General features: G+C 43.5%; 1 protein-coding gene across 1 annotated transcript in view; it reads right to left on the bottom strand.

Moving 5' to 3' along the window:
* Window positions 1-818, bottom strand: part of LOC128709164 (serine/arginine repetitive matrix protein 2) — a 59397-nt gene extending 58579 nt beyond the window's left edge. Inside the window, exon 1 of the mRNA XM_053804148.1 lies at window positions 326-818. Within this exon, the coding sequence (XP_053660123.1) occupies window positions 326-818 (493 nt within the window). The remainder of the gene's footprint in view (window positions 1-325) is intronic.
* Window positions 819-19742: the final 18924 nt, after the last annotated feature.

The raw sequence follows: 19742 nt of genomic DNA, 5'->3' as shown, positions 1-19742 counted from the left end.
TCTGTGGCAACATACAACAATCCGCGGATTATCGGGAGCTAATCTAACAAGCGTTTGCCACGGTATGCGCAATGCTAGTACGTCATCGTCAAACCATCCATCAGTCGACATTGAGTCTCACCGCATCGACCACAGACAACAGGCAACGACCCACAGCTTCGTCACGCCGCGAATCAAACAACTTTGTTTTTCACTTTCGTTCGTATACCGCACGAACGATTCGTTTCGCCCTCGCGGACAACGCAGCTGAGTCGCGAGAGGATGCGAACCACGGTTTGGGAACAATCTAAAGGACAGCATCGTCGGATCAAGATCGGACACTTACCTCCCAGGGAACAGCGGTAGATGGCCTCGTACAGGGCCTGCACGAGCTGCTCATTGACGGGTGCCATCTGAGGTGTCTGGACGGCTGTCGCAAAACCACTGGCCGGTGGTGTCATTGGCAGCATCAGGTGGGACTCGACCGGCAGGCTACCACCGATCGATGGTCCCGGCACGGTCATCAGCGGCCCGTGCGATCCTTGGTAGGATTGGTAGTGCTGCTGCAGCTGCTGGTGATGATGGTGCAGCTGCTGCAGATGGTACTGCTGGGACGAGTTCGCACCGACCACCGGGATTGGAGCCGACGGTATATGGCCGGGAGCACCGGAACCGTGCACAGTGGCCGCACTGCCCGGTCCAATCGGAGCGGGAGTGCTTGGCGCAGTGTTGCCAGCAGCCGCGTTGGCGCTAGACGGCGCATTTGAAGGAGGACCCGCACCGGACGAAGAAGATCCTCCGCCTGGGCCGGATTCCGGCAGCATAAACGGTTTGGCCATTACGAACTACACGCAACACCGGCACTGGAAATGGGAGCACCTTCGAGGTTGGATGTTTTTTTTGTTCCCGGGTCGCTTTCGTTGTCTTTGGTCTCCCTCAAATCACTGAATCGTTAGGTTGAACACTTGTAACACTTTGGCCACGGTGATTGGCAGTAGTATGTTTGAGATTAACACACACAAAAAAAATCACCTTCTGCACCGGTTGTGTTGTTCAGTACGTTTGCCACAAACACACAATCTTGCACCTTTTCTCGCGCTCTATCTTATTCTCACGCACGGCACAAAAGCGCATATCAATCAGGACTCTCGAGAAAGATCGACAAAAATGGCATCTTCATCGGTAGCGAGTCGTCCCGCACGGTACACGTTGGCTTATCCGCACTGGTTGCACCCTGCAGGCCACTTTCAATTGCTGTCAATTGTTGATTGCACTTGCAACAAGCGGCTGTTGCACCCCTCAATTGATGTTTATTAGTGGGTCGCGGGTTCGGCACTAGGGCTCCGGTCACACTCGTAACAATTTCACACTGACGCAATGCACGATTAACACCCTCCTTTTTCGCGTGGAGGAAAGGTGTCAAAGGGTCAGATTTTCGTCTCACTTGGCTTTCGTTTCGGCGTACACTTGGCACCTGCCACACCGGTAGTTATGTTTCGTAACGAGACACGATTTAGAACACGCATGCAACATAGCTTTTCATTCGATATTCGATCGTTCTTCGTTTGGTTCGTTTCGCACAATCTTCTGGAAGACGTTTCGAAGACGGTACTGCCCCAAAACACCAGGCTAGGCTCTACAGGCTACGCAACACACACACACACACACTGTTTGGCTCTGTGCCCACGGAACACGCAGTAACGTTGGTGATGCGGCGTCCAAATGCGAGCTGTGTTGTGTTGAGTCCCTTCTTAGGCAGCCAGGTATGGTGCGCTGTCTCTCCGGTTGTGCGTCCGACGCGCTGTGCAACTCCTATACAAATGCGGCACTGCTCTGCTTGCTGCATTCAGTTGCGCTGGTCGCTGCGATCGCACACAGCAAGAAGCGAGGGATGTAAAAAAAAGCACCACTCACACGCAAGCAAGAACAAAAAAAACACACACGGGAGCCTGTACGCCGCCCGAGCGTGTGGGAGACAGAGAGATAAAAAAGCAACACAACGATAGAACGGGCAAACGTCGCACTTCGCTTGCTTGAGCGCGTTCTGCTGCAACACACACATACCGCGACCAGATAAGATGCTCGCATGATCGACCGTGTGCAAGGGAGAACGCACAACAACAAATCGTAAGTGAGTGCGAGTGTGAGTGAGATGGAGGGGCGGTGGTGGCTTCCTACTCGCTCTCGCTTGCATGACTGCTTTTCATCTCACGGTAGCGCACTTTACCAAACAAAACCTGATCGTGCGACATGCGTACAGCAGCTCTCGAAACATGTGCGGCGTGCTTGAATTATGAACAATATTTAAACTTAAGGTTCTGTTCTGTAAAAATTATAATTTAATTTGGTATGAATTCAAACACTTTGAATTAGTGTTATTATTTAAATATAATGTTGTTATATAAAAACAATCAGTTGAATTGAAAATAGACATTTTTTGTCTAATTTGCTTATGTAATACTTTGTTGACTGAAGCCATAAAATAAAACAAAAAATAACACAGATAAGAATAGTAATTTCATACGGAAATCGCTTCACTCTTTCTTTTTAAAATATTTCTGTTTTGAATATAATTTAGGGCAGTGAACATTTTTTTAATGTTATTAGGAGTGTATTTCACTTCGTTCGTACACCATCCAACAAATCCTATCGGCTACTTGCATGTACATCACTGTACGCGCGCGCACACTACCGCGCGCGACCGCATACAGTTTATCTGATTTCATCGATACCGTGCTGTATGCATGTAGCGGGGGGTCTATCTGTATGGGTGTGAATAAAACGCATCACATTTTAATGCCCCGATCACGGATAACAAAGAAACGGTGACGTACGGTGCAAAGCGGATGAGAGCGAGTGAGAACGCACTTGATCGTTTCGCTCGCAAGTGAACCGTACCTTCTCACCGCGCCCTGCTCACTATGGTGAGATGCAACCCCTATCGTGTATTTGCTCTCCGTTGAGATGCTTTATCCACCCCAGTCGAAGCATATCCGGAGCATGGAACAGCTAAAATCGCGATTATGCTTCTGTGTGCGCGAATGTGACTCTGTGTGTAAGAGCCCCACACAAACAAACCCCACCGGCGGGCCGCGAGATGATGCAATACGGTCCGTTCCTGTCGTTACACGATTGCGCGAGGCTGGTCAGGACCATCAAGGCGGAGGCTTGTCTTCAGCGCGGCCACTGTTTGCGTACGGTGTAAGATAAGAACCTCGAGAACTTATTCCCTCGGCGGGTGTGTAGAGCTTCCCCACGCACCCTAGGGAATGATAGGGTTTTATTTACTAAAGAAAAAAGCCTCGTACGCACAGTTTTCATGCGCAGTTCGTTTAACCTTCGAACTGTACTAGATGATCCGGCATCGATAACGATGGACCCTTTGGTTTGGTTCATCCCTAGCACACCGGCCAATAAAACTTTAATGGAGAAGCGAGTGGCTGTTAAGGGTTGGTAAAGGTCGGCCAGAACGGTGGCTCAAGTAACAAGACAGGAAACCCCCATAAACATAATGCCCCCGTTTATGGGAGGAAACATAATCCTATTAGGCGCGTATTAACGATTGAAAAATAATATTTCTAATGTCGCGATCGTAAACTGCTTCTAGGAGTGGAAACTCCTTGCCGTAGCCGATCCTTTGGAAGATGATAGCATTCGATATCCGAAAATATGATTTATGCTAAAGTGTCAGTTAGGAACATATTTTGAAATGGGAGATGTTTTATGAAGCAAGTACAAACGAAAAGGTTTAACAATAAAAATGATTCTAAGGGAACATGCGCAATGAGTAATGACCATTCGCTTATCCCATCCGTCAATTAGTGTCGGGCAATATTTAGAGCAATGCATCGATAAATAAGCAACCAAGTAAATAAAACAACCCTCAAAAGAAATTAAAAAGAGAACTACTAGCCTAATATATTACAAAAGAAGTTGTACGGACAGTGTTGTGGTGTCCCCGGTGCTAAATTTATGCCCATTACATCACACAAACACGAACGAATAGAGTCCCATAATTTATGCCATGCTCTGTCCCCGGCATACGAGTACGAGGCGGAAGCATCTGCACTATCCCGCAGGGAAGCTGGTACATTCTTGCAACGATGTGCAAAAATAATTCCAACCGATCGGCATCGGCTTTAAAGGCAGTGCAGAGTGATCTTGCTGCACAGCCCATAATACGCCCGATGACAATTAGCTCGCAGCGCGGTTCGGGCCATCACGTTCATCTTTCGCATGCGTAACAATAAAGGAAACACCAGCACTGAGGGATGAACCTGCTGCACGCTGAGGATGCGATGTGTCTGATGGAAGGGATATTTATATTTACGCGCAATGTGCCATAATTCCAGGTCAGTCGAGGTTTCCGCAACGGAATCTGCGTGCACTCCCGTACGGCAGGGAGCAAAAAGACGATGCTCCAAACGCGAACGAATCATAATGTTTACAAACATGGGCGAATGCGGGCAGCGCTATTCGCATGCAGAATGAAGTGTTGCGTTTTGGGTTTTTTTTTTTTAGTTTTTTTGGGTGGATAAAAATAAACCAGGAACAGTGCGAAACACAGCCTGCTGTTAGGGAGACACCAAAAAGGGTGGAATAAAAACATACGCAAACGAAACAGGAAAAAAAACGGAATCGTTTCGAGAAAAGACAGATTCATTTCCCCTGGTTCGCTGGTCCGCTTCCTTAGCACGCCGAACTGGGTTTGGTTTTCGCTTGTATTCTTCCTCTTGCGGCCGGCTTCATTTATTTCACATCCAGAACGGGATCCGATGGGTCGGTTCCTTGGTGCGGTGGGATGATGATGCACCGGGAACCGTTGCGAACTGGGCACATCATGTGGCATCATATGTGTGTGCCCATGAAATGCATACACACACACACACACACACACACGTCCTCTTCCGTACGCCAGTGCAAGAAGGTGCAAGACGCAAAACGCACTAGTAGACAACAACATAAAAAGGGAACAAAACAAACCTTCTCCCACTACGAAACGGAAGACTCAAACGGGACGGGATGAGACGAAGATAAATGGATAAAAGGGAAGCGAACTGAAACGGGCCAAGTGACACAGGCAATGGTGACGGGAGGGGGATGGGGGGGGGTTTCATCCCCTCGCGTGAAGGGAGCCATCGCTGGCAGGCTCCGAGAAGGCAGAACGAAAATTGCCCTCGATTGTGGATGAAAGAGAAGATCTTGAGCTGGCCCGAAAAAAAAAAACAATCACAAACACACACCCTAAACCTGTAACGATTCGGAGTTTTCCATCCACGTTTGATGAATTCGATCGTTTTGCTTCAGGAAAAAAAAACCCAACCCTCGCCCGATCGATCGCGTCTGTGTGCGTGCGGTTTTTTGTTCCGATCTGGGAAGGGTGTTGGAAGCAAGCCTCGTGGCACAGGAGGGAACGATTTTTGGGTACACGGCCCAGCTCATCAAATCATCCTCCCGCAGCTTTCCTTCTTCCTTCCTTCGCTCCGGCGACCGGCAGATTGTCTTCCCGCGTGTCCTTTTCCCTTTGGCGTTCGCTTTTGGGGGGTAGCCATGGTACAAAGCCAACCAAGAACGAGCGGCATTGTGTGGATGTGTGGATCGAGTTTTGCATTCGACTGCATCGTGCGGCTGCACTTTGCGACGCGAATTCATTGCAGCGAGTGGCAGCGAAGATAAGGTGGGAGTAATTTGACCAACAACTTCCTCTTAAGACAGTGGTGAGCAAACTTTCCGGAGGAAGGAGCCTAATTTTTGGTACTTAAGGAGGTTGGTAGTTATAGGGAAATATACAATCATTATGTTTGAAAACTTCTATTGGTTTTTTATTGCATCTCCTCGAAGCTTAAGGATTTCAATTCCGATTTATTTTGGCTAAATCAAAATTTTTTTACAGACCTGTAAACCATGTTCTGGAATTCCTACATTGTACTTGGAATTCAATTTACTAGTACTATTCGAAGGATTAGATTAATAAAAATCAATGTCTATGCCTTAGAGACAAAGCAATCTCAAACTTACAGCCAAAAACAGACCTTTTGAGCGTGGAAAGTCTGCTATTTAGTCCTAAATTAATACAATAGATAAGCTAAGCTTGGTCCTAGTTTACAAGTTTAGTTTAGTTCGTTTTTCAGCCCTTGAGGCATACATTTTGTTAATAATAAAAACGAAAATGATGTAAGTAACGCAAAAATTCAAAAAAATATTTAGACTTTTCAAACTATGCGATGTTGTTGCCGCCAAAGGTGAAGCCAAAAAACACATAAAGAAAATCAAAAAAAAATCTTCTAATATTGTGTTCAATAAATATTTTATAAAAACACGTACTCTTGTTCCAATGTATGCGGAAGTTTATATTGTAATGGTATGTTTTCGAGCTTCTGAGTGTATATCAAGTGCAAATGCCTGTCACAATATCCTACTGACAAATGTTGACGAATTGATAGAAGGTCGATCTCCTGTTCGTAACTCCTGTCAGACAACAGGCAACAGGTATTACCAACTCTTGGAATGTTTGTTCCTATCAAAGCATAATCTCAAGGAGCTTAATCCTTCCAAATAATAATTATTTAGAAGACGTAATGACGTAAACCCTTGCAATATGTTATCAAACTTGCAGTAAGGCACAACCCCTAGATAACAGAGACAGTCAAACAATATCAATGATCCCTAGTCCCCATTGCTCCCGAGAAAAATGCTAGTAATTATCAACTATTCTCACGAATGAGAAATGTAGTTCAATTGTAGCAAAAATACGTGATAAAAGTCGTAAAAACGAATCGACCAAAAACTACAAACTCAAAAAACTAAAGAGCTGCACACGGTACCGAACTTTGACGACCACTGCTATAAGATGTTTCATTTCTATTTTTTCGACTTAAAGCATTATCTTGCTCGTTCCTTCTCTTTTCCTTAGTTCGTTTCGTTCGATTTTATATTTTTGATAATTTGATTTTGCCTTTTTTGTGCAATTTCGTATGATTTTTTTTTTGTGTTGTTTTATTCTTTCCTTTTTCCTTCCCGACGGTCTTATGGTTCTTTTACTCATCTTTTCGTTCGCTTTTCCTTGTATTAATTTTTATTTCCTCATTTCCGTACTTCTTTCTACCAATGCAAAGCGTGTACACATATACGCTTTCGCACTGACAATCAACCATCATGTGGGTTGTTCGTTTCAGCACTGTTTTGCTTTGTTTTCTTCCTTCGTTTACTGCTTCGTACCTTCTTCCCGAACGATCCTTCCAGTCCGCAGGACGGCAAAATAATTTGGATTTTATTTGCTGTGCGTGTGTGTGTGTGTACTTTTCGTTTCTTCTTGCCCTTCATGCCTTTACTTTTAGGCTTTGTTGGTTCTTCCACATCATTTTCTATCTTTCGCTGTCTTTGCTACTTCCGTGCGCACTGCCCATTGCGGATCGATTGCCGTCGATCGTGATGCTTTATTTGCAAAACTGAAGTGCACTTGTGTGCAAAGGGGGAAAAAAGGGACAAAAGCACACCCAAAAAACCGGCAGCTTAGCCAGGCCAGGAAAGCAAACCCGAAACACCAAATGTTTGCTACTTTTCATGCAATTGAAATGGGCAAAAAAAATCGGTAGGTCCTTTATTTTTTTATGCTTGGGCAGTAGAGTTTAGGGCATGCATAATAAAACAGCACAAGTGAAGCAACACAAAAAGAAAACACACATACACTCGAAGCATATATGCATCCGTTTCGGTTGGTCCGAGTTTTTACCACGATGGTTCCCTGCCCCTGCGCAGAGTGGGAACAGAAATTCGATCCGATTTATGATAATTTAAATGACAGTCCCGTCAAATGGTAACCATATGTGTGTGCTTGGATGGCCGCCCGAATCTCTGCCCAGATGATGAAGTGATCCGGCTGCATCAACCAGCACCAAGCGGCACGGATGGCCACGCAGAACCGAAACCAACAGAATTCACCAAAAATAAAAAAATAAAGCACACACACAGCATAACCGCAATGAAAGTGACGTATTAGCGCCATGTCGTTCGCATGAGTGAAGGATCGGATTCGCGATCGAGCACGAGCAGCATTTTCCATTCCAGCCCGCTATGCGCGTTTCAATCTGCTCGGTTTGGCTTCTGTTGAGGATCACTTTCAACGACAGCATCAGGCCATTTCTACACCCCCCCCCCCCCCCCGCCCCTCCCCACCGTTTTTTGGGGAGAGATTCTTTACCCCATTGAGCTATCGTTATGATGATGCTGGTTGAATGTTTCGACGGTGCGTTTACAATTCGCTTGAGGTTGGTCGGCATTTGTGTGAGCGGGTATTATTTTTTCCATCGGCGGTAAGGAAGCAATAATTCAGCCGAAAAATCTCAAACCACCAAGGCGGGAGGGCTGTTTCGCTTCTTGGGAGGTGCCGACAACATTAAACAAATCATCGCATCATTGGCCGCTGTGCAGCGCACGGTTCGGTAGCACTTGCCGAACGGTTCGATTTCAATATTAGCAGATGTAGTTTGTGCTGTGACGAGTGGAACGGTGGACTCTACGTTGCCAAAAGTCATTTATTCAAAATTGGACACTAAAGTACATTAATAAAACCTTTGTGAATAAGCCCTAATTAATAAACCCTGATTAGAATAAGGGTAAATAATAAAATATAACGAATTTTTAATAATAAAAATATTCATTTGGCATTTAAGGTAAAAATGCTATTGTGCAATTGTGAAAAACCAGTTCCCATCGAAGAACGGAGAAAAGAAAACTGTACCTTAAAGAAGGGTTCTCAAAAATTAGGTTAATAGTTTACGGTGATGAATTGTGCACATCGAGTGGATTGAAACTTAGTCCGCTGGAACGCAAAGTCCCCGAAACCCAGCGCAGAGTTTTGATGAAATCACCCCCTGTAAGGGATCGTATCGTTCGCTGGCTGCGAAAACCCCTTTTCGTTGTTGTCGTTCCGATGCGTCGGTCGGATGGACGGGCGGTTTAGCTTTATGCGATGCAGCGTACGGTGATGCCATGGCTGCAGGTGGCCTGCAACTTGCTTTGCGATGCATTTTTATGCGAGTGCGTACCGGGGGATCGGTTGGTGAACCTTTCGGATCGAATTACAACGCACTGGGGTAACGTATGGGCGTTAAAGTTCTCGTCGAGCATTACGTGGCGGCATCTTTATGGAACATTGTATTTTATTCACCGTTGTGATACCGAGTATAGATTAGAGGTATGTCAGCACAATGTTGATACGCACGAGGATATATAATTTTGTGACGCAAATCTAACGCTGTTTATCTATTCCTGGGAGGCGATAGTGAATCCTCGATAGTGGAGTGTTTTGTTCGAGGCTGACAGAACGATCATGTGACTTCATTGATAATACACACACATTATCACCACTCACCTGAACGGTTTTGTTGTGGGTTTTTATGATGATGAAATCTTTCAAATGAGCTCATATTCGCGAAGGCCGGTGATGATTAGCTAAATCCTTATCTAGGGCAATGTTGCTAAAGATTACGATGGTGAATATAAGAACACATGCGTCAAATTAAAGTTAAATTAAAGAGTGATGTAGTCTTAGTATTTAACAAGAAAACGTGTTTGTGATTCTATTGAAACACACCATCTTACAAGTATATCTGATAAAGTTATTCAAATCAACACAATGGCCAGTAATTAAGCTATGGACCAAAGGGTTGGCATCCCTATGCGATTTATTTATCTTGAAATATTCCAAATTTGCAAATTTTAGAACGTGTTATACAACGTCCCAAAAGAGCTCTTGTTAATTGATTGTCTTCTAATTCTAATGCTAATACTATTATTGTTTAATATTGTTTAATTTAAACGTACACTCAGGTTTATTTAGTATTAGATTTAAGTATGCTTTCTTTTGAATTTAGCTTTTTGAATCATAAAATGATTGACGCAAGGATCATGAGTATCTAGAATTTGATGTTTTGACAGCGATTTGGATAAAGGTCTTAGAATACGTCCACTTCGTCCACGTTTTGAACAGGGAAAGTGTACCAAAAGTGGTGCAATTAGTCTGCATACGCAAGATTGGAACTTGTTGAAGCTGTTTGGAAGGAGCAAATTTAGTTATTTCAACGAAATATGACAGAAAATATGTTTCACTTTTAGGAATCAACCATAACCACCATTAAACATAGTGAATTTAAAGAAATTAATTAAATTAATTTAAAGTAATCTCTTTTTTGTACATGTTCTATTGTACTTATGATGGTGATATGGTTCGTCCTTTTGTAGTGGTATTGTACAACAATTGTGGTGCTATTTTTTGTTCATCACTATATCACTAACACCAGATTCGTTCTTCATCTTCCGTAGGTCCTGTGTGCACTATGTTCCTAACTCTTGAGGTCAATTTGTCCCTCAAATGGCAAGAAACGCGAGACTGTTTCATCCCGTAAAACCTATCCCATCCATTGATTTGTATATTACGTTCAATCCTAATAGCCTACTCTTGTCGCTTCGTTTTGTTTGACAGGAGATTTCTATGCAATTGGTACTACGATCACAATAGGCACATACCTGGTTTTTGGTTCTTATAGTGGCACAATGGCCAAAATATAAAAAAAAACGATGAAATTTCACTCACTGATCGTTTATTTGCAAAAATCAACCTTTTTTGCCATATTTGTGAAGATTTCATACGATTGATTATTGATTTTCCTGTCAGTTATAGCTTTAAGAAAAAGATGAATTTCCTTGAGATGATGATGAGACCAGATAACATTTCGTATTAATATATATATATCGTTATTTCGTTTAGCTTATCGTAGTCATGGTATTTTATTCGACTACTACCTCTATCGGTACTAACACCACTATTAGTACACTTACTCTTTATATTTTTCACATTCTCTTGGATGTTTATGCTTTTTTACGCAATGTGATCCATATTCAAAAGATATGGGTCAGCTTTATTTCGAAAAAAAAAACCATTCAAATAAATTCTCTTAGTTTTTTTAAGGCCGCTCCAATATGTCTTAGCATTCAGGATTTTGTAGATTATAAGCTCAGACTATTTGACTAACTCTATTTGCTGCTTTGCTGTACATTTATTTTTTCGATTTGGATACCCTTAATACCAACAAGCAATTAACACTTTCACCAACATGGCAATATGGTTTGCTGCTTTTCTAGAAGTGCCAGTTATTTGAATTTTCACGGAAGAGTTATCCGAATTATCGAATAAGGAAATTACAGTGATCGTCCGAAACGTTGGTGACTTTTTTGTCCAATTGTTATGAAAGTTTGCAATTAAATAGCGGAATTAGTCATGTTCCCAACACAGCAGAGGCCGAACATTAACAAAATGTGTGAAAGCATGTATCATCAGAAATTCCGACGACCTCAAGGATTCTCAAGGAGAGCTCAATCTTCAGATGTACCCCCAACACAAATACACATACAACGAAGTGCTACTATTTAGCACATTTTGAAAATACCCAACATTCACTGCGCAATTGTATATGGATTGTCCCAAAAACCACAACCGGTCCAAATCACACGCCACGAATTTAACGGCCTTCCGTCAACAAACATCTGATAAGGGCAGGGAAACCTGATGCCTGTCTTCCAGGAGATTATGGTACTACAGCTGTGTTTCGCTTGCCGCTCAGAGCACAACACATAGTTTCGAGGTCAGTCTGTCGCGCGCGCGCAATTGAACTGCGGTTGTGAGAAAATCCGGCCGTAGAGAAATGGCGGCGGCGTTGCTGTAAAAAGTGTTACACTGCATCATGTAAACAAGTAGTCATGCCGCGGGTTTAAGGTCATATTTGATATCGTACCATTTCGTTTGTCGCATGTCACAGCATTCTTGTGTTTATTTTAATAGCACAGCTAATTTCATCATCCTGTAGTGCAGACCTTTTTCTTGCAATTAATGCCTCATATTGTAGCTTCCGCGTCTAATCAATTCGTCCGTTGTGGTAGAATGTCGTGCCTGCATCGAACGACTGTAAAAAATAAGCAAATATTTGTACTCGCAAAACTCATACTCATACTTGCTACAGATTGCACACTTGATTCACCGTCCAATTACTGTTGGTGTGAAGTAAAGCAAAACAGTTGCGGTTAGCACGACCAGCCAAACGTGCCATCAGTTGCGCTTATCAACGTTTGGAATCCGCTCCTTAGGAAGGGTTAGGAACTGGAGAGTGTAAGGGAGGTGTACAACAAGCGACTCCTTCCTTCTTCACTAGCGATAAATAGCTGCGTAGTAATTAATGTTCGCGTGAGCGGAAGCAAAACCCATCTTCCGGTACGGGTTTAAGACGGGAGTCCTTAAGCCAGTAGAAGTCCAACGGACTTTCCCCCCGTGTGAACTTGAGCTGTAGGTACTTGCGTTACAACTATTTTGCTCTTCATGTAACGAAACTAACTCCCACTTGTAAACTACATTTCCAGCACGTACATTACTTTCCCACGCCGGTAGATTCCGATTCGTGTGTCACCCTTATCAGTACGTTCCTCCGTCGGTTCACGGGGTCCGCAATTTGCGCAGTTTTTACAATGATTTTTTTGAATGCAATCGGATTGACTATTGTTGGGGTTCGATTGAATGAAGCATGGGAGGAATGGGGACTGTAGGGTGCCAAACGGGGTAGCGTTTGAGACCTACTGTACGGCGGTTTTGGCCACACTGGATTTGCGATAAAGCAATTATTCAATGCCACGCTTGAGTCACCGAATCACTAGGCACACATTAATTGGTTTACTGATGGACTGATAAGTGCACGCGGTAAAAGACGGGCTGAAGTTGTTTCGTGAAGCTGTCTGGCACTAAAGGCAATATTTAATTTTTAGGAATGAGCCATACATTTGAGGGTTATTTATTCCAATAATTATAAAAGAACACAATATCATTACATTCAACAGACACCTGTTCCTACAGTTGACCTGTTGAATGATCCGAAATTGGTTTTTAAGGAAACTGTTTTTAAAAGTATAACAAGTATAATCAATTAGTTTTGCTCCCTAGAAAGAAAACAAAAATAACATACAGATTTGTGGGGATTTTGAGTGCCTCTTTAAACTGTTTCGAATCAAAAGTAGCAAAGGAGATTTATTTATTCTTTAACGTAGTGAAACTGTCGCACAAAAGGAACTTAAATATTATTGATAATGTTTTCGATAATTTTATTTACATAAAATAAAAAAAAAAAATTATGTAAATAAAATTATCGAAAATATTATCAATAATGTTTAAATTCCTTTTGTACGACAGATTCACTACGTTAAAGAACCTAGTGAAGGTAAATTAGTGTATACCACAAGATTTAAATAATTCATTTTTTCATCAACAGTCATCTGGTATCTTATCTGTCATCTGGTTATTATCAGTTATCTATGCAGTTAGGCCATATATTTACATTAACATATCAAACTAGAAGTTCCGCTAAGTTAAGAGATAGTTAGTGTACGCTTGCGAATGCTCTTTACATCTTGATTAATATATTATGAATTTCGGAAAAAATCATACTTTTTTCGGTAAAGTTTACATGCTTGCAACATCAACATCAACCAAAAATAACATATTTTTATCAGTGCTGTCCAGTAAATCTTGCATGTAAAATAATATCTTCTCCGGAAAAATGTATGTAATCTCCGTAAAATAATATCCAGAAAAGAAGAAAAATTACCATTTTTATTTAACTTTTTATCAAATGTTTGTTTTGCTCATTTGATTATTTTTAATGAGTTCCCATATTCTTTCCCACACGTCATACGATCCATAGCTGCTTGTGTCGTTGTGTTTTAATTAAAAATGAAACTTGAAATATTTAATTTGAATATTATTTACACACTTAATTAATTTTATTTATTTATATATTTTATTTATTATTAAGAAATGAGGCTTTACTAGTACTTCGAAGTACTAAACAAAAGTAAATACATAAAAATACAAGGTACGAAAATCTTCACGAATTTATGGTTTTGTCTATTTACGTTCAAACTTTGTTCGTGGAGTTAGCGTGATGAACCGTAGGCAGAAACCGAAAACACGTTTATACAAAACCAATTCTCGCTTTACAACAACGAACTCCTGTGGGTACCGAAACTGAGGCAAAAACCTAGAACAAAGTGATTCATCCCTCGCGTGACATGGTTTTGTGGTTTTGTCGCTATTTCACCGTCCGGCTGAACTACTTTCTCCATTTTTTTTTTATCTGCCCGGTCACAATGTGTATGTTCTCAATTGATACGGCGCTGGGCAGAGTGTTGACCGAAAGCTTAAAACAATAGCCGGATGGGGGGTAGGGGTGCATTAGATGGAGAGCAAAAAAAAATGCAGTTGCAGTACGAGTGGACTAATTGTTTCCAGTGACACCAACGCAGCGAAATCCTGCCAGTGTCGAAAAAGGATGTGTTGGAGAACAGCACCAACACATTTAGACAATATGTATCCTAATGCTGCTCGGGTTGAAGCGTTGCATAATGATCTAGGTACACGTTCGTTTGGGATCCCTCCTGTTTCGTATGCGCGTCAGGAAGAGGAAGTCATACTGTGCGGGGTCTCGCTCCGATACCTACTGTGCAATTATGATGATAATGTGACTAAAACTAACCAAAAGGAAAATCCAATCCAACGCGAAGGGCAGCAAAGGGAAGAAACGAACCAGTACAAATGGGTCTGGACAAATGGATTTATCAAGGTACCCTCGCTTTACTCGAAGCTACGATGACACGCCAAAAGGGAACGTCGAATGCCGAGCGCACGATCAACCAGTGGCCCAAAACGAGATGGCACGAAAACAATCTCACACACAGGGCCCTGCCTGGGAAGGGCCGGCCGTAACGAAACGAACGCAGACGCAGACCAAGATATCAGTCCCGGACCCTTCAAGGGAGACGGTTTTGGTAAAATTGGACCCTAAGTAAGAGCTGCAACGCGGCATAAATCAAGACACGCGTGCGGGTGAGTGAGATGGACCGACCGGACGCAACGCAAACAAATCATTGCCTTCCGTATCATCCAACCCCGTCCCGTGTCCAGGGGCACCGCGATCGAAGCCTCCGATCCGACCTAATTGTCCATGCCGGAGCGCTGCCATGCCTCCATGGTCCCGCGATCTCGACAACCACGGCAACCATTACCGCACAGATACGCTGGCTCGAAGGATCAAACTCGGAGGCAAAACCATCCAGTTCTGGACCCATTTTTAACACGGGGGCTTCACATTTGATGACAAATAATATTGAAGAAACAACACACACACACACACACACACACTCACGGCACGGTTGTTGGTTGCGTCGTCGTCGTACCAGACGCTGCCCAGACAACGCTACAACGCAAACGGCCCGCACCGGGAACCTGGAACCCCGGGAGGGTGGAAAGGTTTCAGGTCCCGGGATCAGTGCACTCAGGCGGACGGTTACTGTCGAGACAGCCGCGTGGTGAAAGGCAGGAAGGGAGGGATCTCTTTTCAATAACCTATCATCTGCAGTCCGTAACACAACAACCTCCTTTCTGGGCTTTCTCGCTGGTGGAGTTGTGAGTGGTGAGTGGTGTTTGATACAGGCGCGGATTAACGTTCGAGGCAGTCGCTGCTGCTACTGCTGCGAACGCGAAGGTAGCCAACACCAAGAACACAATAAAGAACGAACGAGACAGCTAGTCGGGTGGTGGACCACAAGAACCAGTTCTGGGCATGTTGGTGGAGTCTCGATGTTTTTAGTGCAACAACCTGCAACAAGCGGTGCAGAACGAAACGCTCACGTGAAAAAAAAACCCCTAATAAGATGGAACACATGGAAACGAGGGATGATGCACTGATGGCCATCTCGATGGCTTCGGCTGGAAGGAAACGATCCGATCCGGACGCCTGTTTCAGCGGTGAATTACCGAATCGTGACCAGGATCTCAGGATCTGGAAATCAGTTCAGAAGTTAGCCCGGGTGCGCTAATTACGACCCACAAACAACCGGGCAAGCTGTGTGTGTCCTCAAGGGGGTTGTGTAATGGCTAGTGATGTGCCATACGGTGCAATACGGTTCGAAGATGCGATCCGGATTAGGGTGCGAACCGATCGGGATCGATTCGAACCCGCGGGTGCAGCAGGTAAACGGTTAACTGTGGATCAACTCCAGGACTTTTAAGCGAGTATTGGAGAGTCAGGAAGGTGGGGGTAGCGGGAAGGTGTGGTCGTACAACAAGTAAAACAGACAAATTTCCAATGACAGCTACGGGGAATAAAGAAAAAGGCAGCACATTTAAGTTTCCTGCAGGAAAGCTTGAACAAAACTCAAAGAACCTTGCTAGAATATCTGCGCCAAACGGGTCGAAATCGCTTATGGCATCTTGCACCTACTGGACCTATTGAACCCTTTTCCCTTCCCGACTTCGACCAGAACTCGCTGCCCCTACGGGTCGGTCCCTTATGGCAGATTGCTCCTACCGGAGTTGTTACACCTACTTTACCTACTGAAGTTTTCAGTCCTTACTACGAGGGATGGGTCCGGATGGGATTTTGGTTCGGTCCGTTCGTGTTAAGACCGGCGCCGCTGCCATCATGCCATCGGGCCGCCCATTATCTACTGAACCTATTCCCGACCCGACTTCGACCAGAACTCGCTGCACCTACGGATTGGAGTCACTCAAAGCAACGAACCTACTTGTACCTATGGGTCGCTCGTCCGAACCTACTCGGGTCCCTTACGGATGACTTCGACCCGGTAGGTTCGGATCGAACCGCACATCACTAATTTTAATGCGAACCAATTGACTCAACGGGTTGTGAACGGAAGGGTCTTAACCTCACCAATAACCTGGTAAGAAACCGTAAAAATTAAAAGCATCCGTTTGATGTTTTGTTTTGTTTTTTATAATCTTTCTCCCCATCCTAATGCAAGTCATCGGATGTGGAGGAAGACTGTGTTGGCTATGGTATTAACCTGTTTAAATCGAAATAAAAAGAAAGATCTTGTGATAGTAATCGATCTCACCTTTTGATTATCAGGTTAATATTGAAACCAATCAGTTCTCAGGTTGGAACTGAATGAACTCAGCTCTGTGAACTCTACTGCATGATCGTTGCTATTACTTACGACCATCTTTGGCATATCCTTCCAATTAACTGTTAAAATTCAATATTCAGCGGCTTCCGACTGTTTTCTTTCTCGTTTGTATTTATTACTTTTGTGTGAGTAATTAAAGTACTAAAATTTCGTTTGAGGACATACATCAAATAAATGATGGTCTGGCCGTTCTTCGTGAATAATGACCAAAAAAAAACTGTTCAATTGTTGACAGTATTCGAGCTGAGTTTACAAGCATCTCATAGTTTCAAAATTAATGAAAACACTTGATCAGAAAGCGATCAGGATCCTACACCGGACTGACTATCCAAATAGCGGGAAATAAAGTCAAGGAAAACCAGAAACATCAGTCCTAGACTGCTTGAGGTTGTTGTGCCGCTGGTGAAGAAGGTTTCTTTTTCGCATCTAAATGAATTTGGTGATAGGAATTGATTTGTCTTCTCGGTTAATGTCACTACTAAATCTGGGTTGAGACTTACTTATCCGGCGATACAAACGCTTCGCGATCTTGGCTTGTTGCAGGAGTCCTCTTCCGGAATTACCGCTCACGGTCGAGCGCCTTCGACTACCAATCCATTATCCCGGCCTGGAAGCATCAACGCCATCACGCCATCTCAATTTGGGCCTACCACGCCTCTTCTGTCCATATGTACGACCTTAAAGGAGCTGGGTCGCCCGGTGTCATTCTCATGACTTGACCAGTCCACCTGGCGAGTCTAATCCGCTGTACGACAGTAAGTTCGCCTTACAGCTCATAGAGCTTGTTGTACGAATCTGGATTAAAGTCCTCAAAATGTACAGTAAGTTAATGTTTGCCAAAGCAATGTTGTACAATTCTGTTAATTCTCATACATTGGACGAACTCAGAGTCAATGAAAGTAAAATTTAGCCAGCCAAAAGTTGGACTATCTCAATATTCTCTTTCAGAGGGTCGTACTGAGCCAGCAATTCGTAAGGGACAATATAAATAAATGAAGTTTTTAAATTAAATGTTCTTGTTTTTTCACTTTGCCTGTTGGATTTATGGGTTCATCCTAGTTATGGGAGCCTATCTTGAAAGTAGATGAGATGATACCAACAGTCCTCATTTCGGTATGGTTTTCGAATGTTGAATTATAGAAGAAAAGATTTATGTGATCTTAAGTCCAACACGGTCGAAAATCATAAAATAAAATAAAATAAAATTATATTATAATATAATCAAATAGCTTATCGTGGGAATTGGTAAAGCTACTAGTCAAGTCACACTTCGAAACATCTTGACAGTGGCGGGTCTAACGGTGGGCGAAGTAGGCGACCGCCAAGGGTGTGGAAGCCCCGAAAAAGCTGTTTAATAGGAAAAAAATGTATGAATTATACCAGAAATGGGCCCAAAAGAGGCCTCAAAGCTAAGCTCAAACTGGCTCATGACCACCCCACTCGGGATTTTTTTTTTAAATAGGGGACCCAACCATCCCAAATCCTCCTGGGGGATTGATCTGCCACTGCATCTTGCAGTTCGATTTTTATTAAGAAACATTGCTTACCTTGCATTAAACAATAGATGGTTTGTACAATATGCAAACAAATAACACACGATGTTGTTCATACTTTATCTTTATTTGTTAACATATGTTTTCAATCAGTTTGATTATTTGATTCCACCTGCACCGTCCATATTTATGTAAAACCGTGACTAATCCGACTCAATTAGCCCCCACTGTCGCAATCGATTTTGTTCGATTGCTGTTGTCTTTGGTGAAAGAATTAAAATCCAGTCTCTACATAACAAACGGACCAAATGCGCTGGAAAGGCGGACGGGTACGGGAAGATAAGGGAATCGAGTTAACAAAAAAAAAAAAATCATACCCGGCACAATCGCTTAAACCACCCTGCACTGACTAGCGTGCCATAATAATCGTGCTTCGTCGCCGAAAAATTGTTTTCACCGGCCTTTCCGTCGATTTTCGTTTCATGTTTACATAAAACTATCCTTTCCGAATACCCGTGTCTCGACCGAATATTAACTACGCATCGTTGTTTCATTGATGTCTGGGTGAGTGTGTTTTTAACGTCTGATCCGTCTGATCGATCGGTAGCGGTGCACAGGACGAAGTAGAGCAGATTAATCGTTCCCGAAACGGTCGAACGAGCAGCAGCGGCTCGATTTAATTATATCGCTCCCTCCCCGGACACTTAATTGCCCCGAAAGTCAATCATCATCGATGCTGTTTGCTGCTCGTGTCCGTGTGTGTGTGATTCGTCGTTTGCGGCAGTGAAGAAGTGGTCCTACCGACGATTGAAAGTGGTACAACATTCCAATTAAATTCTTCACCGTTTCAGCAGCCCGTCCGGACATTTCGCGTTGATCTTCTGGACAGTGTCGGGTTCAGGTCACCGTGGACATTCCGGCAATTCTTCCCGCCTTTCGTTGCGTCGGTATGCGACGGGACTCGACGGGAATGGACGGAGTGTGTGATGAAAGTGAGAGAGTAGAAGGAAGGGAGAAAGTGTGTTTTGAGAAGTAAAAGGACCGAACTGTCTTGCTCCTGTCCGCCCCACCGAAAAGGACATCACTGGCCAAACGGGTCGAGACACCGGTCGGTACTCCTTACGATGTGCATCGATGCATTTAATGCTGCATCCCTTCGTCGGTGCAAGGTTCAGCGACCGGTAGTGATGGTGTTGGTGGTGGTTGGTGTCCTACCGTCTGCTTACCACCAACCATCACAGGATC

The sequence above is a fragment of the Anopheles marshallii genome, chromosome 2 (genome assembly GCF_943734725.1).
Source record: "Anopheles marshallii chromosome 2, idAnoMarsDA_429_01, whole genome shotgun sequence".
NCBI classification, from domain to species: Eukaryota; Metazoa; Arthropoda; class Insecta; order Diptera; family Culicidae; genus Anopheles; species Anopheles marshallii.
The sequence above is the reverse complement of the archived record's forward strand: the minus strand, read 5'-3'. Positions and strand labels throughout refer to the sequence as shown.